Here is a 25,663-nt window from a genome sequence, read left to right on the forward strand (position 1 = left end):
AAATAAAGGAATATGTACGCCCACCACGCTGCACCTTGGTCCTCTTCATTCAACGGCCGTGACAAATATCATTCAAATTGAAGGGGCAGTAATTGGGAGCACTTCGAAGTGAAGTCGAAGTGACTTGAGTCATGATACATTTTTCAGAGTGACTCGTTCCTTTTAGTCGTTAGTTTGACCTGCTCTGCTGGCCACGATGAGTCCTACGGCAGGATTCATACCCGTTTTCTCCAGCTCAGCGGTCCCAGAGACGTGCTACAACCACCAACTGTCTATCATATGTGCGCGCACGAAAATAGATCATGCAGCATAGAGAAGAATACATGTTAAGGACTGGTATTTGATCTCATGGTGTAATAATGAATCTGATTAATTGATTATTGAAAGCTACACAGCTTTGTAGAAGCCTAAACAGCCTGCCTCTGTTCAACAAAATCGAAGAAGAATCATTTGGGGGGCCTGCAGCAGTGCTTATCTCCCTCTCTCGGCAGGCAAGTCATTCCGCAAAGAGTCGTTCACAATCTAGTCTGGTTGTATGCCTAGCTATCACAAATGTACATTGTTTGAAGCACACTTTAGTAAGTCACAAATGACAGCTCCAATAAGCCCCTTATGGTGAACGAGAGGCTTGTAGAATCATGAGCCGGTCAAGTTTTTAGTTAATCGTTGGCCGGTAGGGGGCCCTGCGCGCTCTGGGCACGACTAAATAAAAATAACGAAATGAGTCGAAAGAGTCCTACTTTTGACTGAACGAGTCGAAACGATCTGAGTCGGTAAAAAGCGTTGAACTTCCCATCACTACAGGAAATATTAAGTGATAGCCACTGAGGCACACACAAACAGCGGAACATGTATGTGCTGAACAAGCAAACAGGATGGATTGTATGCGATAATATGACATGATGACAATCAACTGACTTTCACAGCTTCTTTTCTGTTTATGGCACTTTGCTGAAGAAATTGACTTCTTGGGTTCTTCAAGGGGTTCTCCTATGGGGACAGCCAAAGAACCATTTTAGGCTCTTGATACCTTTTCCTCTAAGAGTGTATGTTAAAGAGCACCATCAAACTAAAATCCGCTCCAGCCATTATCACGAGCCCGTCCTCCCGAATTAAGGTGCCACAAACCTCCTGTGACCACCATCCATACGGCTTTCTTTGTGAGAGTACAGTTACTACAACAGCCTCATGTAAGTCCTATGCTAAGGCTCAGAATGGAAGTTGCTTTGGTCTGATGATTTGTCAGAGTCAGGGCACTTATCTCATTGTTGGCTGGGTGAAATATTACCTGGAGGTTGCCCTGACATTATTATGCATACCTCAGGCTCTGTGATGTGACAGTGTGAGAGGGGACATGACACTGCATGGTGGCCCAGCTGCAGGCCTTATCACATTTGCTGGGACAAAGTGTGCTTTGTGACTGAGGCCCTGTCTGGAAAGAGCAGGGCCAAGGGCCGACTGTTACAGACTGGCCTGGGCTCTATGAAAATGAGTAGCAATTCTGCTCAATACACACACATGCTGAACTGGAAGTTCTTATTCATGGAAATGTGCACACACGCATGCAAACACACACGCACACACACACACACACACACACACACACACACACACACACAGAGAGAAAGCGAGACAAGACAATAGCTTGTGTCTGTGACATTGAACCATGCTAGTGGGGTCACTGGGTTCAGGGCTGAGAACAGAGGGTGAATCATTTGCATGCATGATAATCATATCAATGAAAGAGGGGTGATGAGGTGCCAATGATTTGGATAAATACAAGGCTGTGCGTATCAGTGTGTGGTTTGCAAAGCGTGCTGCTGGTTTCAATAAGCAAAGTCTTCATTTAAAACACACACTGAGTGTACAAAACATTAGGAACACATCTCTCGAGGCAGTAAGAAAGGTTGTTAAAAAAATAATAATTTGTGACCTGCACATCACTAATTTCCTGTTCCTCACAGATTCACTCAAGTCACTTCAAAGTCTAGCGTGCTCCCAATTACTGCCTCTTCAATTTGAATTATATTATAATGAATTCTGTATGACGTTGCAATCCAAGTAATTAGTGTCTATTTCACAATAAGCTTCGATAGTGGGTTGCACGTATTGATATGATATACACTGAGTGTACAAATCATTAGGAACACCTGCTCTTTCCATAACATAGACTGACCAGGTGAATCAAGGTGAAGGCTATGCTCCCTTAATGATGTCACTGGTTAAATCCACTTCAATCAGTGTAGATGAAGGGGAGAAGACAGGTTAAAGGAGGATTTTTAAGCCTTAAGACAATTGAGACATGGATTGTGTATGTGTGCCATTCAGAGGGTATGGTAGTAATTGCCAGGAGCAACACTGCTGTTTCTTTCCACACTCAACAGTTTCCTGTGTGTATCAAGAATGGTCCACCACCCAAAGGACATCCAGACAACTTGACACAACTGTGGGAAGCATTGAGTCGACATGAGCCAGCATCCCTGTGGAACGCTTTCGACACCTTGTAAAGTCCAAGCCCCCACGAATTGAGCCTGTTCGAGGGCAAAAGGGGTGCAACTCAATATTAGTAATGTGCTCCTAATGTTTTGGACACTCAGTGATTACACCGTGGCCTCCATTTTTTTTTGGGGGGGGGGGCTGTCTCCATCAACTAATAGAATGGGAATTCTGTGCTCATTTCCACCCGATCTCAACTACACCACCCACTCACAAGGCTGTTCTGCACAGTAGCAACATATTTCTCTTCTGAATCATTTATTGGCAAGGACTTGATCATTCGTGACTTTCTATCTAAAATACTATACAATTGTGCAAAATAGTAACAAGAAAGTGAGAAGTAGGTTAAACCCTCAGTCAGAGGTGTTTGTTTAAGTGTCAGTGAGTGTCCGACTTTGTTTGTTTGTGTGCAAGTTGCCACATACAGCAGACAAGGGGAAAACAAGCACTCTAAATAGAGTGACTGCCAGTGGCCATCCTCAGTTCCCCTACCATCGTGTTTCAAAATGTACAAATATTCAAATTTCTTCCCCTCCGTCCTCCCTCTCTCCTCTCCACCTCCCCTTTACCCCACCTCTTCTGAATATGCAGCTTCTCTCCCCCGTTTCCCTCTTTCTGTTCCACTCTCTCGCCCAACTCCTGAATTCTGAAATTCTTTCCCTGGCTCGTGATCTCGTCACATGACCTTCCTCAATAGATGACTATAACTCGGGAGCTGAAGATAAGAAGTCGACGCGGGGAGCATGTTGACATGGGCACATGTCCATTTTATGCAAACAAGAACAGGGCACATCGTTCGCCCCATAGAACATTGCATTGTCATCTGGCTGCATGATTCTGTACAGTGTGTACAGGAAATGGAACATGGAAGATATCACCTCAACACACACACAATATGACTGACGGTCAAGTGTACCCTGAACAACAGGATTCACCGGTTCATGTCCGTACTGAGGCAGAAGGTGTGAATCCATTAAATAACTCCATGTATAGCTGAATCAACTATCAGACCCTCCCATTGACCCAGATGGAGTACTCATTAACGCGGTCTGTTGAGGACTTTTAATGCACACTATGCCACATGACACTACTATAGGCTAGTGATAAATGGATTTGAATATCATCTGTTATGTTCAGTAAGAGTAAGATCTGTGTTTTCTTAAATGCATCCTTCCTCTCCTGTCGCTTCTTTCCTGTAATCGCTGACCCAACATGAATACATTGTTGAAAGCGTAACAGAGCCTTTGCTTGCACTAATCTACAAACGGATGAATGACTCTCTCACAATGCATTTGACATGATTTAAACAGGGTCACACAGTTCCTTGCTGCAGGTGTGGTGTCAACCAGTAATATCACTTATGATCATCTGTGATTAACCATAAGAACATAGTGTCACATGGAACAAGTTACAACTTGTCATTGCAAAAGAGTGGCATTAACAGCAGACCAGACCAACCAGATATGTAGGGAAGAGATCTACATATGGTCTATGAAATGTTTAACTCATATTGCTTAGGTAGGGCAAGGTAGCTGTCCTACCGGTCTCTCGCCGTACCATTGCAGAGGAACAAACTAACACCCTGCGCCAGAGGCAGGGCAGAGGGTGAAACTCAATTCATTGCTCTGAAGTTGTCTACAACATGAACATGGCAAAAGAAAGAATAAATGCTGAGTGCATAGTTTCATGAGAGAAACAAGATCCAACAATGGGACACCGTTTCTCAAAGAGCACTCAATCGTATATCCTATTCAAATTAATGTGCCGTTTTATAGGAATGTACAACGCCTGGAGTCACATTCATATGACATTAATACTGGAGAAATTGTAAAGGCAGACACACAACAATCACAGACAAACAGATAAATGAGCAGTTATGTTCAGTTATGGCACAGGCTGAAAAGACAATCTCAGAGAGAAACTTTCTGGTGAGAGATTGGGATCTATTTTTCCCAAGAGAATAACACTTACCGTGGAAGTCGGGCATGTGGAGTGCGAATATTCCCTAAAAAGAGCCGCGATGTGGCAGGTAGCCTAGTGGTTCGAGCGTTGGGCTAGTAACCGAAAGGTTGCTGGATCGAATCCCCGAACAGACAAGATAAAACCTGTCGTTCTGCTCCCTGAACAAGGCAGTTAACCCACTGTTCCCAGGAATTTGTACTCAACTGACTTGCGTAATTAAAAAAATATATATAATGTGAAATCAATGCCTAGCTGAACTATAGGCGGTGTCTGGTCTATCCTATTAGGTTTCTACACAGCACCTGCCCAGAAGAAGACTGAAGAAACGTTCCTCCGCGTGGACAGAAAACATTATCTGTCCTGCGGGCCAAAAATTACAAGACCAAGAATGTTCTCCCGTGCGTTGTCTCGTGCGAGTACTGGATCGCCAATCTGTTTTCATGGACTATTTGGTCTTAATTGTCATATCGGATAGCTTATCACATTGTAAGAAAATGTCAAATTTGTCACACTTCTGACAATAAAACACCTACACACTCATGACAGGCTACACTGCCATCAATACAATATGAATACAAAAAGCGAAATTATATTTTAAGTGACAAGATACATAGGCTACTTAATAATATAACTTGCATAATAGCTGAAAAGTCTGGTTCTGTGGAGACATTTTCCTAGAGAACATTTTCAGGATTTCCAGTTTCCTACAAACTTGAGGCGCACACACAAACGCACGCGCGCACAGGTACAAAATAAACACATCCAGTAGCCTACACACACGATAGGTTGTTACATTGTAACAAGCACACTACGGCAAAGGAAAGATAAAGAAACAAAGTCAAACCTTTCAGCTTTATATTGGCGGTGAGCTCATTAGCGCAAATCTTCACTGGAGCAATGTAGTCACTGACCAAAATGAACAATTGTTGCTTGTAATAAACTATTGTCCCATCGTAAATCCGGTTATCCTGACCATTGGAGGCTGGTGTAAATCTGTATAAACGGTCTATGTCCTGCATTCCTTCACAGGCGAATAAAAACACCGCAAACCCGTAGCCCCAATGTCGAAATCCCACCCTCCGCACACAGCGACGTTTTGATTGGATGGGGACAAGAAAGAAACATTGTTAAGAGAATCAGGAGACAAGGCAGAGAGCAAGCCTTAAGGCATCCCATATCGTCGCATAATTCTATTTTACATGCAGACAGTTATATAACATTTTCTTAATCAAAATGCCACATTTCAAAGTTTTTCACATTAAATAATATTTGAAACAGCTCCAAAGACTATTGGGTGATATCAACGGTGATGATTTTTATCTGTAGCCTTTTCAATACCATGATCATTTGGGCAAAGTTTAAATTCTTCAGAAATTCTCACTCAGTAAGTCAAGGCTGGCAGGTCACTTCATATTCCAACTGAACCAAATCTACATGAAAAGCAGGGCCTATTTTTCATGGACTGAGAGGCACATTGACAAAATGCTTTGTTAGGACTTTTTATCCTCCCTCAGCACCTCCAGGGCCAGACTACCGCATTTGGGGTCAAGGGGGCCACGGGGCACTGACCTCTGCCAAAATGTGCATTTCAACACATTTTGCCATGGTGCAGAGAAAAACAAAATGCTTTTTCCTAATGCTATTCTACAGTCATAATTATTACTTTTTTAAAGTGAATTGCAATTCTACACTTTTTGCCACAGGGCAGAGAAAAAAAAAGTGCTGCCATGAGACTAAGAAAATTTTGCAGTTTTAAAGCCAATTCCTAAAATAAACATTTTTGCTATCATTACTTCACCTTAAGATGCGTTAGGGAAACCAGGCCCTGGACTGTTCATCTCCCCATCACCAGAAAGTGGGCCAGCCCTGTGCTGTGCCAACCATCTTCTGTTGGGGTGGCGCTGACCCCGCTGCCAGGGGATTGGTCTCGCTCTGCCATACCATGCAGAATGGTGGGCATTAGGCCCAGGCAGCCAGGGTAGTGAGGGGCACGAGACCTCACAACAGAAGAGAGCAGGATAGATGGCACACAGAGTCCTACTCACAGGACCGAGACTGATGGATGAGCCAGGCTGCACTGAACGGGTTCAGAAGTTTGAGAGCAAAGTGGAACAGAACTACCATATTTCAATAGGTAAGGGTGTTTTGAAAGAAACTTATAAATTGAAAAACATTAAATGTGTTCCAAACAGCAAGCAGTACCAGAGCGGTAAAGGCTTGGTCCAAAAGGCTTCTCAATAGGTTCTACCCCCAAACTATAAGTCTTCTGAACAGCTAATCAAATGGCTACCCGGACTATTTGATACACACCATTTCATTTTAATGTTGGTCAGTCGTCATCTCTGGATTAGTTCTTCAACTTACAGAAACAATTGCTATTATTGTCATTAGTGTGCAGTCATGAGTATGTTCAGTTCAAATAGTTTGCTTTCCCAATTCAGAGAGTCCTGTGCCTTGTCATGAATTGTGTAAAGCTCTGAAAAAGTTGCCACTGTAAATGGTTTCTGCAAGAGAGTGAAAATAAGAAAATACATTTTAAAATGAGTTCATTTTATTGTTCAATGCGTGGCCACACACATATACAGAGTTCCTTTGCACTGTGCATGATGGGACAGTTAGTGATGATGGTAGATGGGATATATATGGAGTTCACAAGGGTCAAAACACAAACACCTTGTACCGCCATATTGGGACAGCCGCAGGCCCCGGACTCCATAATATCTAACAACAACAACACAAAGCTGACCCACCCGAGTCTACCTCTTCCTAAAACGGCACCATGACACAAAAGTCAGGACTATTTATTTGAGAACAGAAGGATTAGCAGACTGGTTTAGGAAAACTATACAAGACAACCCCATCCCCCCCCCTGCACTTCATTCCTGTGTGTATTCAGCACAGCTTACAAAAACGCAAAATAAAGTATATTTGGGTACAAAAATAAAATCCAAATTAAAACAATAGCAGGGCACAACCTGTCATTATTCCTCCTCATCCTACACAGATAACACAATACATTAGTCACGGGACACAAAAAGTACACCGCAAAAAAACTGATAGGAAAGAAAACAATCCTGGAGAAGTGTACGTCCATTGACCTGAACCCTATGAGCTACGAGACTCCGATGTGTCGATAGCCTCAACGCTTGGCACGCTAGAGATGTGTTCTCTTTCTGGGATTTACCCCACACCCCCCTGCCTTACCAGACCAGACCCAGCTAGCCATAGGGCTGACATAGTCCCACCTTCACAACACAGAGGGAAAGGAGGAAACGGGAAACACTGCTCTATATGTCTAAACCAATGGATTTAACTGAGCATGAATGTGTATGAGTGGTTCTCTCTCGACATGTAATGTACTCGTTTCTATCATAAACAGTATATGCCTGGTTATGATGTGAACCAGGGGCACTTTATGTGCGTAGCATCCCCACTTAATTCTCACCAACCTCTGGGATCGCTTCTTTATGTTTGGGGGTCTTCTGCTGTTTCTTATTGCCCCCTTTGCCCATGTGTCTCGCTTTTTCTTTCCTTCAACTGCTTTACTTTTCCACCCTCTCTCTCTCTCTCACCCCCCCCCCCCCCTCACTTCCTTTCCTAGAGTTGATTTTCCTTGGAGACGCAGATACAGACAGAGCAACAGAGTGGGAGAGAGAGAGGGAGTGAGTGTGTGATCAGCTGTCCGCCATGCCGACCTCGCCCGCTCAACGCTCTCAGCCAATCTCCTTCCACTGACGGTAGAACTCCACAATGTTCTTCAGCTCCATGCCTGCTGTCGCCACTGCCTGGATGGCCGACTGTTTCCAAGGAGACACAGACAATGGAGGGTAAGACGTCAACTCTTCTAACACCAATGAACATACAACGTATGGTAAAATATCACGGAAGGATGAATGGGGGAGGTTGAACATGCCAAACTTCTCTTAGAAAGAACTCTGGTTCTCCACAAAGATCTACACCATGGTAAAATGGCAGTATTTTGTAACAGGGAAATATTAATAGCAGTACTGTACAACCCAAGGGATACACAGGAAATATTAATAGCAATACTGTACAACCCAAGGGATACACGGTAGTCAGACCAGCTGTCCATACCAACAGTGGTTGCTAGAGAGCCTAAAGAACTGAGTGAGTGATTGTATTTGTGATGCGTATACCTTCATGGGTGCAGAACGGGTACACAGCTCCTCCACTGAGTGACCGGTGAGAATAGTGACCATACCAGCCGTGTCTTCGTCTCCGTTGCTCTGGGAGACGGTCAGCTGACGACAGCTGTCCACAGTCTTGTATAGATGCCTAGAAATCAGGACACATAAGGAAACAGTTAACACTGGGAAGGTGTTTTACCACTGGTAGATAGCTTTCATAAATCTTTTAGCATTCTTATACAAATGCTTCAAAAGTGGTAAGTATTGAGAGGTGGCCATATGAAGAGACTGCAGAAAGACTAATGGAGGCTCACCAGGCTTCAATGTCCTGGCGTTTCAGTTTGTCCCTCTCAAAACTCCTCCCCGACTCCTTCTGGCAACGTATGTACCTGAGGTAGAAGGGGACAGAAGAGGGGTTTACAACATCAAGTGTCTTTGTCCATATGGGTCGCAGCCTATTCTTAGTTTACTGGATCACAGATTAAGAGTGGGTTATGGTTAGAAACATTGTTTTGTTAAGATCTGAAGTAGTAAGGACAACAGCCAGCTCATTTGAAAATTGGTTACGTGAGAGATACATTAATATAAAAGGACCTGTGTATCATTGGCTCTAGCGTTTCACACCGGATAAAGGCTAAGCACATTGAAAATTGGCCTCTATCTTTTAATTCAGAGAACTGTCGACTCTACATATCCCTTTTAATGTGATGGTTGGCAGATTGTGGTTGTCATATATTAAATGTGGCCATACGTCACACTTGAGGGTTGAGACAGACATATACCTGTTGCCTTTACGGAACTCAGACTCCAGGAAGCGGATACCGTCCCTCGCTCCGGCATTCTCCTTCTTCAGGTGGTCAAGGCCATCAATCACTGAGGCAGATAACAGTCAACCATCATGTTTTAACTTTGGTATCTATTAATTTCATACTCTAACTAGAAAGACAAACTCACCTTCAGTCGTCCCCTCTGTAACTTACAAAACATAGCCAGCAAATAGCTAATGTCGAAACAATATAGCAGGGCTATTCAACTGGCTGCCAGCAAGACAGATCTGGCCCGTTTATCAATTTAGAATGGCCTTCAGATCAATTCAGATTTATTTTATCCTGCAAAAAAATCTGATGTTTAGAGCCAAAATGAGCCCTTGTTCAATATTCTCCAATGGGAGAATCTGTTTCCCTGTAGTCCCACCTATTAAGTGCTGTCAAAGAATAATCACCCAACATACCAGTTAGCCAATCAGAGCTCGCCTATCGGCTCTTCCCAGCAGATGAGATCACTACACTGCCTGATACACTAGAGCATGCTTTTCGCTTAACTCAGCAGTGAGTTAACACCACAGACATCAACTTTATCCAATCAACATCTAGCCTGCAAAATCGCTTGTTTTCGTGGTCTGCTGAGCATCATGATCTACTTTTACATAATGATGCTCGGTGGCTAAGCAAGGGTAATAATGCTCTCAAGAGAGCAGCCTGTGTTAGCTTAGGGAGGAGATAGTTGCTTTTCTCCGTGATTGACGCCACAAGAAAGCCAACACATATGCCTGATGAACAGTCCGTATCAGATGTTTGTTTTTCATCTTCAATCAATTGAATGGATTTAATTTGGGAGTGCAGGGGAGGGATAAAACAGTTGACATGATTTTAAAAAAGTCAATACATTTTTTTCTCTCTTTGATTTCCCTGCACAACTATATTCAGTCATCAGTACAGATCACTCCCGTGATGGCCGAGTTTTTAGATACCCTCCTAAAATCTTGTTGCAAAGTTAGCTTTCAGTGTAAGTCCCCACAGAGGTGGTGCGGTTTGTTATAGGGACCCATTCTCTACTGATGCAAGGGGAAAGAGACCTCCCCACAATAAAAGTTAGTCGACAGATATGACATGAATAAAAACGTTTCCAAGTTAAACAGAAAAGAACAAAATGAAAAAGAAATAGAAAATAGAACAGAATATGATGCTGGTCAACTGAGATATGCCAAGCATAAAAGGTTTCCTATGAGTAAACAAAAACAAAAGATGAAGTTGTCTCTAAAACAGACAGGAAAGTAGAAATGAATGTGATGCAGGTCAACTGTGTTATAAGTACAAATGTGTTCCATTATTTAAACAATTTCATCCACTGAATTAGGCTCATCCTAAAGCACTTAAAATGAACTTTTAGCGACATTTAATTTGACTAAATGTGCTTTATAAGAATAATCCCATGTATAAAATATCTGGCCACCCTGTAAATAACCATTTTCAAATCTGGACCCAATATAGTTCAATCACCCGGCAATATAGAAATCATATTTCTCACCATTTTATCTCCATGTAATTCTGGAGAGAAACCTCTAAATAATGACTGCACTCAAACAGACTTATCCACAGCCATGCAGTCCAACACTGGGTTTATTCACCCAGGCAGGGCATGGGGCTGTGCTCACCTGTGCGGGGGATGATGATGATGAAGCAGCCACTGCCAGCCAGATGTCTGAGGAGGTTGAGGTGCTGGCACAGGGCGGCAGAGTCGGGTACCAGGTACGGAGACATGGAGGACTGGGTCTTGGGCTGCTGCAGGCTGCCCTCTAGCTGAGACACCTCCAACTGCAGGGCAGACACATGACAAACTGCTTATTTTGATGGGATGTTGAAGGGATAATACAGTACCCTCCGTAATTATTGGGACAGTGAAGCATTTCATCTTCTTTTGCCTTTATAACCCAAACATTTGGACTTCAAATCAAATCTATGAACTTTTTACTACTATAATACACAAGTGAATTTGTCCCAAACTTTTGGCCCCTAAAATGGGGGACTTTGTGCAAAAAGTGCTGTCATTTCTAAAATGGTTCATCCGATATGGATGAAAATACCCTCAAATTAAAGCCTCAGTCATTGTTTTATTTCAAATCCAAACTCTTGGAGTATAGAGCCAAAAGAAAAAATGCTTCACCTTCACAATAATTACGGAGGGCACTGAACATGTACATTCTATTTTCCCCCGTTAAATTTTACCCCCTTTTTTCTCCCCAATTTCGTGGTATCCAATTGTTAGTAGCTCCTATTTTGTCTCGTCGCTACAACTCCCGTACGGGCTCGGGAGAGATGAAGGTTGAAAGTCATGCGTCCTCCGATACACAACCCAACCGCACTGCTTCTTAACACAGCGCGCATCCAACCCGGAAGCCAGCCGCACCAATGTGTCGGAGGAAACACCGTGCACGTGGTAACCTTGGTTAGCGTGCACTGCGCCCGGCCCGCCACAGGAGTCGCTGGTGCGCGATGAGACAAGGATATCCCTACCGGCCAATCCCTCCCTAACCCGGACGACGCTATGCCAATTGTGCGTCGCCTAAACGGACCTCCCGGTCACGGCCGGTTACGACAGAGCCTGGATGCGAACCCAGAGTCTCTGGTGGCACAGCCCTTAACCACTGCGCCACCCGGGAGGCCCTGAACATGTACATTCAACATTAAGTAATATACTTCAATGGCATCACCTTAACTATCATCGGCTGAAATCTAATGAATTTCACTTCAAGGTTTTGGGTGCGAAAGTAAATTAAGACATATACACTTAGTATACCAAACATTAGGAAAACCTTCCTAATATTGAGTTGCACCCCCCCTTTTGCACTCAGAATAGCCTCAATTCGTCAGGGCGTAGACTCTATAAGGTGTCAAAAGTGTTCTACAGGGATGCTAGCCCATGTTGACTCCAATGCTTCCCATAGTTGTGTCAAGTTGGCTGGTGGACCATTGTTGATACACACAGGAAACTGCTGAGTGAAAAACCAAGCAGTGTTGCAGTTCTTGACATAAACCGGTGCGCCTGCCACTTACCATACCCCGTTCAAAGGCACTTAAATATTTTGTCTTGCCCATTCACCCTCTGAAGGCTTAAAAATCCTTCTTTAACCGGTCTCCTCCCCTTCATCTACACTGATTGAAGTGGATTTAACAAGTGACATCAATAAAGGATCATAGCTTTCACCAGGATTCACCTGGTCAGTCTACAGTACGTCATGGAAATGGAATGTTCCTAATGTGTTGTACACTCAGTATAGTGTCGGATAGCTAGATTGACAGTGTTTGATTTATGATAGAATGGAATGTTCCAGAAGACAGACCTGTAGGCGGAGCTGAGCCATGTCTCTCATCAGGCGGTTTCGTCGAGCCTCCTCCTCTGCCTGGACTCACAAACAGTGTTGAAATAGATAATACTTTGCAGTTATTTGAGCTGCACAAGTGACACAAAAACTGAAACTAGAGTGACCGCTGCTGCTTTGGTCTCATTGGTTCATTCAACTGCCGCTCACCATGCGGAACTGGGCCTTGGCCTGCTGCACCAGGTTGTCCTGCTCTGATTGGCTGATGCTGGTGAAGATGCCCGCCTCCGGGTTGAAGTGCAGTACGTTGCATTGGAGATTGGTGAGGAAGTGGCCAAAGCTGCGGATGCAGCACACGCGCACCACACACTGAGACGGGGAGAGAAAGAGAGCGAGAGAGAGCGAGTGAGATAGTAGAGAGAGGGCAGAAAAACAGTGAGGGTGTGAGGGAGGGTGTCTAAGGGAAGCTAGGTGTGTGTACCTCCTGTACGGGGCTGAGGGAAGGTCTGGGGCGGGTGTAGTCGAGGTGGCGGTGGGCCAGGTTGAGCGCAGGTAGGTGTCGCAGGGCCAGGTCCTCAGGCAGCAGCAGGGTCTGGACCAGGCCAGGCTGCTCACAATCACTCAGCAGCTCCGTCACCTCAGTGTTCAGACCCAGCTCTAAAATACACAAAGAGAAAGCAAGACAGAGAGCGAGATTAAGACGTGACTTCTAGTCACGTGCTCTACAGAATGAGACACACATTTGGAATTTCATCTATGAGAACATGGGTTAAAATAACCAAAGGAGAGGAAAAGAGAGAACAGATGGAACGAGAAATATAATGTGAGAGGGGGAGAGAAGAATTTGGCCAACTCAAGCCTCCACAACGGGCTCCCGAGTGGCACAGCGGCAAGACACTGCATCTCAGTAGAGGCATCACTACAGACCCTGGTTCAAATCCAGGCTGTATCACACCCAGCCGTGATTGGGAGTCCCATAGGGCGGCGCACAATTGACCAAGCGTCGTTAGGGTTTGGCAGTCATTGTAAATAAGAATTTGTTCTTAACCAACTTGCCTAGTTAAATAAAGGTTAAATTAAAAATTAAAAAGGTAAACGCAGATTAACAACCCATAAAAAGGACAGGTGATTTTAGTAACTCGCCTGCTTCCAGCATCTTGCTCCCGTCAGGCAGCAGATTGAGTAGCACAGACAGTCTGTTCCATAGGCTCTGAGAACTCTACAGACAGAGTAACTGAATTACATTGAGCGGAAGACGGACAGTGAAACAAACACCAACAATGATGAAGAGTATAAACCCTTGCCCTAAGTCAGCTGATACAAAGACTGACTTGTATTTGACCAATTTGATGCAAATTAGATTTGTCAATGCATACTGTTTGTAAGTGCTTCTAGGTCAGTGAAAAATCTACCCCCTTTACCTGTGCACACATGAGGATAATGTCAGTGTTGGTTCTCAGCCAATCCACAAACACCTTGACCACCTGGATGAGCCCCTGATTGGTCAGAATCTCCAGTCTCTCCGACAGGGTCTTCTCGCTGTGTACTGATTGGTTGCTGTGCACGCTACACTCTGAATCGGAATCCACCTCTACAGGGAATGGACAAAAATAAATAAACATGTGTTTAATCTACACCCTAGTTTTCTTAGGGGGTACCTCAGATGTACTGTTAGAAAAGGGCATATTTTAGCGATGTGCTGTTACTCAATGGAGTCATTGGGAAAGACTAAAAAGAGACTAGAGTACATAATTATATTGGTATATTAAATCTTTAAACTCATCATATCCTGCACTATACAAAAACCACATAGTAATCAACACAGCGTCAATGTGTGTGGGCAGGTTACTGACCATTGTCATTGGTTCCGTTGGCAGTGCCGGGGCCAGCGTCGCAGGGTGAGTCCCCCGGGGGAGGAGGGGTCTCCTGGGAGGGGGTGGTGGAGGCGGCATCTGGATCAGTGGGGTTGGGTGTGGAGTTGGTGGCGGAGCTGTGGGGCCTCAGCAGCACATTGCTGAAGGTGGGCGCCAGGCGGAAGCAGCGCTTGGCCTGGAACAGCTGGGATGACATGGCCTGGAGGTTACTGCTGATACTGGGGTCGCTGGGCAGGAGTGGGCCGTTGGTGGCCGGAGGGGTGTCCCCATCTCCGCCCTCCCTGGGATAGGCTTGCTCCTCCTCCTCATCATCGTCGTCTTCAGGCTGCACCTCCCCCTGAGGAGGTGTGTCCAAGTTCTCCGGGGTTTCCGAGTCCTCTATATCCTCCAAGTCGGAGCGGGACTCCTGGCTGTTCATGTCCGAGTCAGTCTCCACGTCGAAGGCCGTGCTCCCCTCCTCGTCTTCCTCCGAGGCGCTCTCCCAGGTCCCCTCTGTCGGGTGCTCCCTCCTGCTCTTGCTCTCCTTTCCCAGCGAGGAGGGGGTGAGTGAGGGTCCCGAGGCGCCGTCCCCGGAGTCGGCGCAGCCCCTCTGTTCTTCCTCCTCCTCCTCTTCGTCGCTCTCGAAACCCTCGCTCAGGTCGCTCTCGTCTTCTTTGCGGGTGGCGCAGCGGCGGCGGCGCATCATGGAGAGGCGGGCATACTTCTTTTGCTTCTGTTTCTCCTCCTCTGCCTTCCGCTCACCGACGCCTGCTTTCTGGGCCACGGTGCTCCGGTGACCCACCTCATCCTCCTCATGGTCTAGGGAGCCATTCTGCAGGGGCCTCTCTTCCGAGGTCAACGAGTCAGACGGGTCTCTCAACTCAGAGTCGTCTAGGAACAAACAAATGTCATTATTGTTCCATACGTTTTTCAGAGAATTAAATGAGAACATGAGTAGTGTCTAGGCATCATGAGGTAAAGCTGGGAGTAGTTCTCACCTGTGTTGTCGTTCTGCAGCGGGGGCACCTGGCTCTCCCCCTCCTCCAGCTCAGCCTGCAGGCGGATGTTGACATGGTTCACCAGGTGGGAGAAGAGGGCCAGCGTGAAGGCTATTGACGCACTGTACTGCTTTGACCCTACACAAACAAGTCAACATGTCAACTTTGCAATACAACAAAACACCATATCCCCTTATTTCTCCCTTGCAGTATGTCATTATCCTCGCATGCCTACTGACAACATCCTTTGAGCGTAATGTTTGAAAAGCGATTTGCAAAAAAATATATGACATCTACATTCTTACTGACCTCCCCGCTTCAGGCTGTGCACCACCATGAGGCAGGTGACCACCATCTTGAAGACGAGGGCGTCGGGGAGCAGGGCGCAGGGCGATTCGTGCTCCTCATGCTCCTCCTCGCTGAGGGAAGTGGCCTCGTGGCCGTGTGGCGGCGAGGGCAGGTAAAACAGCACCAAGTTAAAATCCTCCAGCACCGACTGACACAGAGAGGTCAACTCTGTCTCCAGCAGACTACTCACAGGGAGGAAGAGAGAAATGGTAAGACATTACAAACACGGTACCCAACAGACAATAGAAAGCCCTTTGATACTGAGCAAAGGGGGTTATAAAAATTCAATCAATTGTTATTATCATCATCAGATAGCTGTGTCATATATGGACCAAATGTTGAGGTTCCTATTGCGATAAATGACTTGGGCCTAAATGGTGAATGTCCTAACCTGTTCTTGGGCTGCAGTAGACTCTGCAGGTACATGAAGCTCACTAGAAGTTGCTTGATGTCCTTGGATCTGGAGAGAAAACCGTTGAGGAAACAGTAAGGATCTCAAAGTGGACCATCTCAATTCATGTTCAATGCTGACTTAGTGATTTGTCATTTCAGGGCTGTGGTCTGAGGAAACCAGACTGACCTTTGCCGTGAGGGAGACAGCTTCTTCATCTCCTGTTTCTTCACCTGGTGGTACATCTTAGCTGCTTTATCAAACAGACGCTTCAAATTCCCATAGGCCCCTTCGAAGGGAGTCTCCGACTGTATACTGTTCAAACACAGGAACATAGAGGAGAAAACCATGGTCAGTACTTTGTGGTAGGGGTGTGACGATACCAGTATCGCAATATTTTTTCTCATGGCAATGAAAACACGAAGCAGACCCAACTCTGTGGTCCTTTAAAAACCTGCTGTATGTAAAATATTGAGTGCTATAGCTTGGAAAATAATTGTGACTGGATGACAACAATGTTTCTTTCCAACATCAGGGCTGTTTTCCTAAAGAAGTTCAAATCCGCTTTGTGTTTCGTATCCTTTCCACTACTAACGAGATTGCAATACTGGTATCGTCCCGGTACCACTTGGTTGTGAGTCTTTTTTTTAACGTGTTCTGGCTCTGAAGTTGGCAGCCTTCTCCTAACAGACTGGTTTCAGAACCTCTTCCATTTCAAAACATGTCTCCTATTTAAAGCCTACTGAATGTGATCCAAATATGAAATGTTGCAATGAAGATATTTCTCCCCAGCAGTATGACTACATTGCCCCACTGAGATAGAGGACAATAGCACAGCTAGAGCATAGTCTACAGACCAGTCATAGATAGATTGTGGATGTGTTGCAGTAAATCTAGACATGTTGAAGTCTCCTCTCACCAGCGTAGGTAGTAATAGGTGGCCTCCACGTTGTAGAATTTACTCCCCGCCAGTGTACCTAACTGATTGAAAGGCATTCCTGAAAACAAAACATCAAACACTTGTCAGTATCATGGCACACTAAAGACATCGCTTTCCTTTAGCAGTGGCCATTTAATGTTGACTTTCAGTTCGACTGATGAAGCCCTCTCAAAAAGACAGAACGTTTCAAATGTGGATCAGTGACTTCTTGAGACTGAATGCCCTCTCCTGGCCCGCTAACAGTTACTGAATGCCCCCTTCCTGGCCCAAATGGCCCACTAACAGTTCAGCTAGATCACTATGCGCTGCGTAAAGCTTTGACCAGTCATATAATAAAGCTCAAATCAATAAGTGCTGTGTGAGTTCATCACTATGTGGGCAATATAACAAGAGTGATTCATTTGTAGATGGTGGTGTGGTGTGAGTAAACCTGTTAGTGTAAAAAACTGAGGTTAATGTGCTGTGAAAGGGAGGGGCGGTAACACCTTGTCAACTCACCTACATGCGGAGTGACAGACAGGGCCTGGTGGTAGAACCGCTCTGCCAGCTGCTCAGCCTCCACCCCAGCCAATTCGTTCTGGTAACGGGCTGCAGAAAACATTCAAACAACCTCATGTAAACCTCTCCTGTACATTCAAATCAATGTGATTTGGATTTGGGGAATGCAATTCCATGGTCATACAAATAAGGTTGTCTCAAATATCTTTGGTGAGAAAGATTAAGTTTGTATTACCTAGATCTCCCAGGTACACCAGGCAGCGATGGCAGGCCATTGTGGCCCACTCCATCTCCTTAAGGGTGGCTGATACCGGCTTCTTCCGACCTACAATAACAAATACAATCCTTTATACACTGTCAATCACAGATACTGCTGACCTGAGTGTGTGTGTGTGTGTGTCTCACCGATGAGGGGGTCGGTGACATGGGTCCAGTCGATGCAGTCCTGCATTTCCAGCTGGTAGTGGGACTGGATGTAGAGCAGCAGGTGCTGGAAGAAGCCCACGCCGGCTATCAGGTGAGTCCTGTAGGCGCATTCCAGGGCACTGCGACTGTGGATGTGCTGCAGAAGACATGGAGATATAAGACGGGGCCAGGTAATAAGAAGATATTAGAAATAAAAGGGTTGTGTGTGGGGCATGAGGAAAGATAAAGTGGGCATGTCTGAAAGCTCAGCAGTCACTGTATCAATCAAATGCATTTATAAAGCCCTTCTTACATCAGCTGATGTCACAAAGTGCTGTACAGAAACCCAGCCTAAAACCACAAACAGCAAGTAATTCAGGTGTAGAAGCACTATTGGCCAGAGTCATAAAATTTCCCCAATAACTTAGGATGTTTTCCCACATGGTCCCTTTTAGCAAATTTTTGAGAACTCAGTGCAGTTTGCATATTTTTTTTGTGCCGTGTTAACACTACAAAGGGAACTCAGACCCCTTAAAAGAGCACCCGAAGCGAACTGAGACCGTCTCCAGAGGTCGGAGTTTGGTTCACTTGAATTCCGTGCTCCAGTTCCATTTTTTAGGGCAATGTTCCCTAGGTTTGCTTGTGATTACAAACACTACTGCAACACTACCGTAACCCCTCACATTGGTGCCACAAGTGAGAAGATTATGTGCATGTTCGCGGAAGAATGTGCTGTTTTTGGATATTAATTAGCGATTGTCAAGAACACACAGACATTCCAAAATTTGGAGTTTTTAGTTCAGATTATTTGTTTGCAATATGTGATCTATAAGAGAGTTTCATACACTATTTGATTGTGGGGTTTGAAGTGTGAGAAGACAACATATTTGGTGAGAATCACAACATACGATCCAAATCTATTCTAGCTCTTAAAGGGGCAGCAGCCTACATTGGGTGTACAATTTTCAATTACAGCATTATTTAATCCGCAGTTATTCATTCATATATACATTTTTTAAACAACTAGGCAAGTCAGTTAAGAACAAAATTCTTATTTAATTCTTACAGCCTACCAAAAGGCCTCCTGCGTGGACAGGGACTGGCATTAAAAATATAGCACACACATCACAACACTACATAAAGAGAGAACTAAGACAACCACATAGCATGGTAGCAACACATGACAACACAGTATAGTAGCAACACCACTTGACAACATACATCCCTCAAAGCAGCCACAAATGTACCGTAATTTCTGGACTATTAAGCGCACCTGAATATAAACCGCAACCACTGAATTATTTTTAAAAATATGTATTTTGTACATAAATAAGCCGCACATGTCTATAAGCCGCAGGTGCCTACCGGTACATTGAAACAAATGAACTTTACACAGCCTTTAAACGAAACACGGCTTGTTACAAAAATTAATAGGCTTTAAAGAAACACGGCTTGTAACAAAAATAAAAAAAATAGCAGTAAACAGTAGCCTACCAAGAAAGTAATTGGTCACCATCTTCCTCCTCCTGTGCACTGAAACCATCTCCTTCGGTGTCGGAGTTGAATAGCCTCGGAATTGCTTCATCCGATGTTGGATCGTTTTCATTGTCGCTCTCGTCACTTTCATCCGGAGGCAAATTCCCCGCTGAGCTCATGCTGCCCTCTTCAACACGCAGCAGTCCAGCCTTTCGAAACCCGTTGATGATAGTGGATTTTTTGACAATGCTCCACGCTGTCAGGACCCACTGGCAGACTTGACCATATGTTGCACTTCGCATGCGGCCCGTTTTAGTGAAGGATTTCTCCCCACTTGTCATCCAAGCCTCCCACCTTAAAATGCACGATTTAAACTGATGTTGAGTGGCTGCAAATACTTTGGGCCAACTGCTTTTCTTCCCTCTGAAAGCTTTTGTTGTCTTTTTGCACTGAGTCAGTTCCTCACGCTGCTGTTTCCAACATCTTATCGACTCATTAAGGCCAAGCTCCCGTGCAGCAGCTCTATTTCCTTTTCCAACAGCCAGATCGATCGCCTTCAACTTGAAAGCTGCATCATATGCATTTCTCAGTGTTTTTGCCATGATGAGGGTGACAAAATGACTACCGTAATCAGAATGATGGGAAGTTTGAGCGCGCTCAATTTATGTCACATTATGTGACGGTGCTCAGTTTTTGGGCGGCATGAATCTTGTGAAAGCGGGAAAAATCCATAAATTAGCCGCGTCATTGTATAAACCGCGAGGGTCAAAGCATGGGAAAAAAGTAGCGGCTTATAGTCCGGAAATTACGGTAAGTAAGAGTGTCCATGATTGAGTCTTTGAATGAAGAGATGGAGATAAAACTATCCAGTTTGAGTGTTTTTTGCAGCTTGGTCCAGTCACTAGCTGCAGCGAACTGAAAAGAGGAGCGACCCAGGGATGTGTGCACTTTGGGGACCTTTAACAGAATGTGACTGGCAGAATGGGTGTTGTATGTGGAGGATGAGGACTGCAGTAGATATCTCAGATAGGGGGGAGTGAGGGTTTTATAAATAAGCATCAACCAGTCTTGCGACAGGTATACAGAGATGACCAGTTTACAGAGGAGTATAGAGCACAGTAATATGTCCTATAAGGAGCATTGGTGGCAAATCTGATTGAGGAATGGAAATGGCTTGTTCGAAAGTGCATTGAGTGAATGTTGGAAAAAATATCTTGATTCCTTTCTACATATAGCAATCTGAATGCAGAGGACTTGGACCACAACATGGATAAAGTGAACTGGCAAAAGAGTTGAGTCCTCATTCAAAGACAAGGGAAGTTTGAATACAAAGAGAACATAGTTCTATAGCTTCTTTTTTACCACAAAGTTCACTTTAAAGAGGACGGGGACTGGTTATTTTAAAGAGGACTAGATGGGAAAACACCCTTAAATGCTGTACCTTCTTGTTGGTCTTGATGACCTGGATGACCTCGTAGTAGACCTTCCTCCACAGAAGCTCCTCAGCCTTGCGACCATAGTCCACAGGGTGGAGAAACATCAGCTTCACACACAGCTCCCTCAACCTGGGCACAGAAGACGGATGAGGTTGGGGTTAGTGCTTTGCCTTTTGCCTTAGTGTTTAGGGCAAAGGTTAGAGTAGAGTAAAATGCTTACTTGTTGCGAAGGCTGATGTTTTCAGGCTTGAAGACCTCCCTGTACGATGACTTGCTGCCAATGATGACATCCAGCTTGTGTACCGACTCAACCACTGCCCTGAGCACGCAAGATACAGTTATTATGGCATGTGAATCACTGGTAACGGCCATTGGAGGAATGAGTAAACTCATTCTTATCAATGTAGGGAGCTAATGTTAGCTAGCTAGCTATAACTGGAAACTATCAAATGTCATGTCTCACACTGAGATAATGGTTGACATTACAGCTACCTAACTAGGTAGGTAAATCTAAAGAGGCTTGTGAAATATGGTGTTTCTCCCTAACTAGGCATAGTTATGCATGTTAAAAGTAGCCAGTCGACATTATTCATGTGGTGATGTTCTGCAAGACGCTTCTAGTTATCGTAGCTGTTAAATAACTAACTCGCTAGGTAGCTAGTTAGCAAACAAGGTAGGCCTATCAGGTCACTAGAACTGTGACAATACTGACAGCTGAAACTATCACAACTAGTTAACCAACTAACGTTATTAAGAGAGCAAGTTGGCACATGAATAAGTTAGCTAGCTAATAGCACAGTAACTTGTTACTGTACGGTTACTCTTCAGTTGTTTAGAAGCTAACGTTGGATAGCTAATTAGCTATCCGCTCCATAAGTTCCCACTGTGCTACATCTGGTTATTTAAAACACATTATCGAAAATGTCCGACTACTTCGTAAAAATGTCATTGTCCTTCGACGAAGGACAGTTAACTAGCTAACGTTAGCTGATTCAAGTCACAGACAGACAGGTGACTGGATAGTTAGCTAACTAGCAAGTTGAATAGATGGCTAGCTAGTTAGCAAACTAGCTAAGGTTAGCTATCCATTTATTTCACTACTGTTAGCTAGCTAATGTACAAAACAAAAAAATAATTTAAAAAAAACTAGCCAATGTAATGTTTCCCAGCAAAAGGCATTTAACTCACCTGTATAGCCGCTTGATGAGGAGGACTTTTGCCTCTGGCTCGCTATCCTGCCCAGGTCCACTCATGTTAGCATCTGGTGCCAAGAGTCACACGCTCCAGTCCAAGAGTCTGCGTTCCCACCCTCTTCAACCCCACTCTTGTCAGGGTTGCTCCGGGCTTGCCCCACCGGCAGTGACAACTGTGTTGACTAGCTAGCTAGCAGCTCTCTCCTCTCCCGCTAGCGTATCTTAGGTCGCTTGGCAATCCCCCCCACACTGCCCATCCGTTCGGAACCCGTTTGGGAGAGGGAATGGCACAGTATGTTTGTTAATTCCCGGTCAGCTATCACACTCCGATGGGTTCCTTGTGTTATTCCCCGTTTCAGACATTGCTTCGAGTAAGAGGGCGGCCATTAAACAGCGACCGCCTGAACAGCGCGAGACTTCTCATGAAACGTTCGTGCCAAGGTTCGCGCGGGACCGTCACTAGTTACCACAGCTACAAAGTTATGACCTCCGCCATGTATACAGTTTCTCTTAATTAAAATATGACTTAACTCTAACCTTTACCACACGGCTAACCGTATGCATAACCCCTACCTTAAATTAAGACCAAAAATAAAAAAATAATACTAATATTTGTGGCTGTAGAATCTAGTGGACACCTAGCTAGATTGCCAGACAGCAAGTCATTATGATTATTTTGTTTGTGTAGGTTTGTGATCCCTGGCAATGTAAAACGTTTGTAAATATATATTTGTGATTAGGGCTGCATGGCACAATAACCGGGTAACCAATGGTTATTGATGAAGACTGTCATGAAAATGAAATAAGAGTCATAACCAATTTACATTAGGCATTTAGCAGACACTCTTATCCAGAGCGACTTGCATTCATCGTACCCCTTTCCAGTAGTCAAATGACCTAGTGGCCTCAAGGGTGGAACGTTATTCATATTTTTTCATAATTATTTTTTTAAAATATGAAAATCTGGTGTTTCTATGTCAAACAATGTTGTTTTATTTCAGTCTTCTGTGATGTACAGTATTTAAAGTGTAATTTTGGAATGCAAACTCAAAATTGGATACATTTCAACTCTTTATTGGACATGGTATGCGGTCTTCTTTTTTTAAGCCCATAACCATGTGTGTGAGGTGTATACTTTTGTTTCAAAGTAGATTTGTTTAAAATCAACAAGAAACACTGTGTGACCCTGATTATGCCCACTGCAGTAAAAAGACAGCTAGGTTGGAAAACCACATATCACAGTCATAGTAGGTACATTTTTCCTCAATAAAGTACCTATCAGAAAAGTCAGTTAGTAAGAGGGAAAAGAGTTAAGTGTTTGTTCAAAAAAGTTTTTTTACACTGAATAAAAATATATACGCAACATCCAAAGTGTTGGTCCGATGTTTCATGAGCTGATATAAAATATATGCACAAACACTTATTTCTTTCAAATGTTATGCGCAAATTTGTTTACATCCCTGTTAGTGAGCATTTCTCCTTTGTTAAAATAATCCAACCACCTGAATAATCACTACACAGGTGCAACTTGTGCTGGGGACAATAAAAGGCCACTTTGTGCAGTTTTGTCACACAACACAAGTGTTGAGGAAGAAGCAATTGGTATGCTGACAAAAGGAATGTCCACCAAAGCTGTTGTCAGAGAATTTAATGTTAATTTCTCTACCATAAGCTGCCTCCAATGTTGCCATTCATCCACCACCATCACCTCATGTTTCAGCATGAGAAAGCACAGCCCCATGTCGCAAGGATTTGTTCACACTTCCTGGTACCTGAAAATGTCCCAGTTCTTACATGGCCTGCATACTCACCAGAAATGTCCCCCATTGAGTATGTTCTGGATGCTCTGGATCGATGTGTTCCCGCCAATATCCAGCAAATTTGCACAGGCATTGAAGAGGAGTGGGACAACATTCCACAGGCCATAATCAACAGCCTGATCAACTCTATGCGAAGGAGATGTGTCGCACTGCATGAGACAAATGGTGGTCACACTAGATACTGACTGGTTTTCTGATCCACACCCCTACCTTATTTTTAAGGTATTTGTGACCAACTGATGCATATCTGTATTCCGAGTCATGTGAAATCCATTGATTAGGGCTTAATGAAAGTATTTCAACTGACTGATTTCCTTATATGAACTGTAACTCAGTAAAATACTTGAAATTGTTGCATGTTGCGTTTATATTTATATATAGATTAATTACAGTTGAAGTCAGAAGTTTACATACACCTTAGCCATATACATTTAAACTCCGTTTTTCACAACTCCTGACATTTAATCCCAGTAAAAATTCCCTGTCTAAGGTCAGTTAGGATCACCACTTTATTTTAAGAATGTGAAATGTCTGAATATTAGTAGAGAGCATGATTTCATTCAGCTTTTATCTCTTTCATCACATTCCCAATGGGTCAGAAGTTTACATACTCAATTACTATTTGGCAGCATTGCCTTTAAACTGTTTAACTTGGGTCAAACGTTTCGGGTAGCCTTCCACAAACTTCCCACAATAAGTTGGGTGAATTTTGGCCCATTCCTCCTGACAGAGCTGGTGTAACTGAGTCAGGTTTGTAGGCCTCCTTGCTCACACATGCTTTTTCAGTTCTGCCCACACATTTTCTGCAGATTGAGGTCAGGGCTTTGTGATGGCCACTCCAATACCTTGACTCTGTTGTCCTTAAGCCATTTTTCCACAACTTTGGAAGTATGCTTAGGGTCATTGTCCATTTGGAAGACCCATTTGCGACCAAGCTTTAACTTCCTGACTGATGTCTTGAGATGTTGCTTCAATATATCCACATAATTTTCCACCCTCATGATGCCATCTATTTTGTGAAGTGCACCAGTCCCTCTTGCAGCAAAGCACCCCCACAACATGATGCTGCCACCCCCGTGCTTCACGGTTGGGATGGTGTTCTTCGGCTTGCAAGCCTCCCCCTTTTTCCTCCAAACATAACTATGGTCATTATGGCCAAACAGTTCTATTTTTGTTTCATCAGATCAGAGGACACCCACTACCCACTTTATATGTAAATACTGTATTCTATACTGTATTCTAGTCATGGCTCATCCTATATATGTACAGTTTGGTAAAAAAGTACTTGCCCCTTTTCTAATTTTCTCTACTTTTGCATATTTTTGATACGGAATGTTATCAGATCTTCAACCAAAACCTAATAAATTAAATATAAAGTGAACCTGAGCAAACAAATAACACAACAATGATATACTTATTTAATTTATTTCATAAATAAAGTTATGCAACACCCCATGTCCCGTGTGGAAAAAGTAATTGCCCCCTTACACTCAATAACTGGTTGTGCCACCTTTAGCTGCAAAGACTGCAACCAAATGCTTACTGTAGTTGTCGATCAGACTCTCTCATCACTGTGGAGGAATTTTGTCCCTCTCTTGCA

At 44.1% G+C, this 25,663-nt stretch overlaps 1 protein-coding gene across 1 annotated transcript; it reads right to left on the bottom strand.

Moving 5' to 3' along the window:
- Nucleotides 1-6,987: 6,987 nt before the first annotated feature.
- Nucleotides 6,988-22,738, bottom strand: LOC110515194 (protein SMG5). Its single transcript, XM_036973039.1, has 22 exons — nt 22,239-22,738; nt 21,271-21,369; nt 21,056-21,179; nt 18,139-18,295; nt 17,969-18,058; nt 17,734-17,823; nt 17,215-17,293; nt 16,485-16,610; nt 16,296-16,364; nt 15,866-16,086; nt 15,557-15,694; nt 14,559-15,449; nt 14,127-14,296; nt 13,849-13,924; nt 13,187-13,362; nt 12,916-13,074; nt 12,727-12,786; nt 11,041-11,200; nt 9,389-9,479; nt 8,921-8,995; nt 8,616-8,754; nt 6,988-8,255 (listed from the first exon to the last, which is right to left on the bottom strand). The coding sequence occupies exons 1-22, from the start codon at nt 22,301-22,303 to the stop codon at nt 8,172-8,174; spliced, it is 3,339 nt and encodes a 1,112-aa protein (XP_036828934.1). The 5' UTR covers nt 22,304-22,738; the 3' UTR covers nt 6,988-8,171.
- Between the last annotated feature and the right edge of the window lie 2,925 nt (nt 22,739-25,663).

Source organism: Oncorhynchus mykiss, chromosome 3 (genome assembly GCF_013265735.2).
Source record: "Oncorhynchus mykiss isolate Arlee chromosome 3, USDA_OmykA_1.1, whole genome shotgun sequence".
Taxonomy (NCBI): Eukaryota; Metazoa; Chordata; class Actinopteri; order Salmoniformes; family Salmonidae; genus Oncorhynchus; species Oncorhynchus mykiss.

Coding starts and splice junctions, on each gene's coding strand:
- LOC110515194 (XM_036973039.1), bottom strand. CDS start 22,303: ATGAGTGGACCTGGGCAGGATAGCGAGCCAGAGGCAAAAGTCCTCCTC. Junction 15,450..15,556: donor GCTGCAGAACGACAACACAG/GTGAGAACTACT, acceptor GTTTGTTCCTAG/ACGACTCTGAGTTGAGAGAC. Junction 13,075..13,186: donor CCCTCAGCCCCGTACAGGAG/GTACACACACCT, acceptor TCCCCGTCTCAG/TGTGTGGTGCGCGTGTGCTG.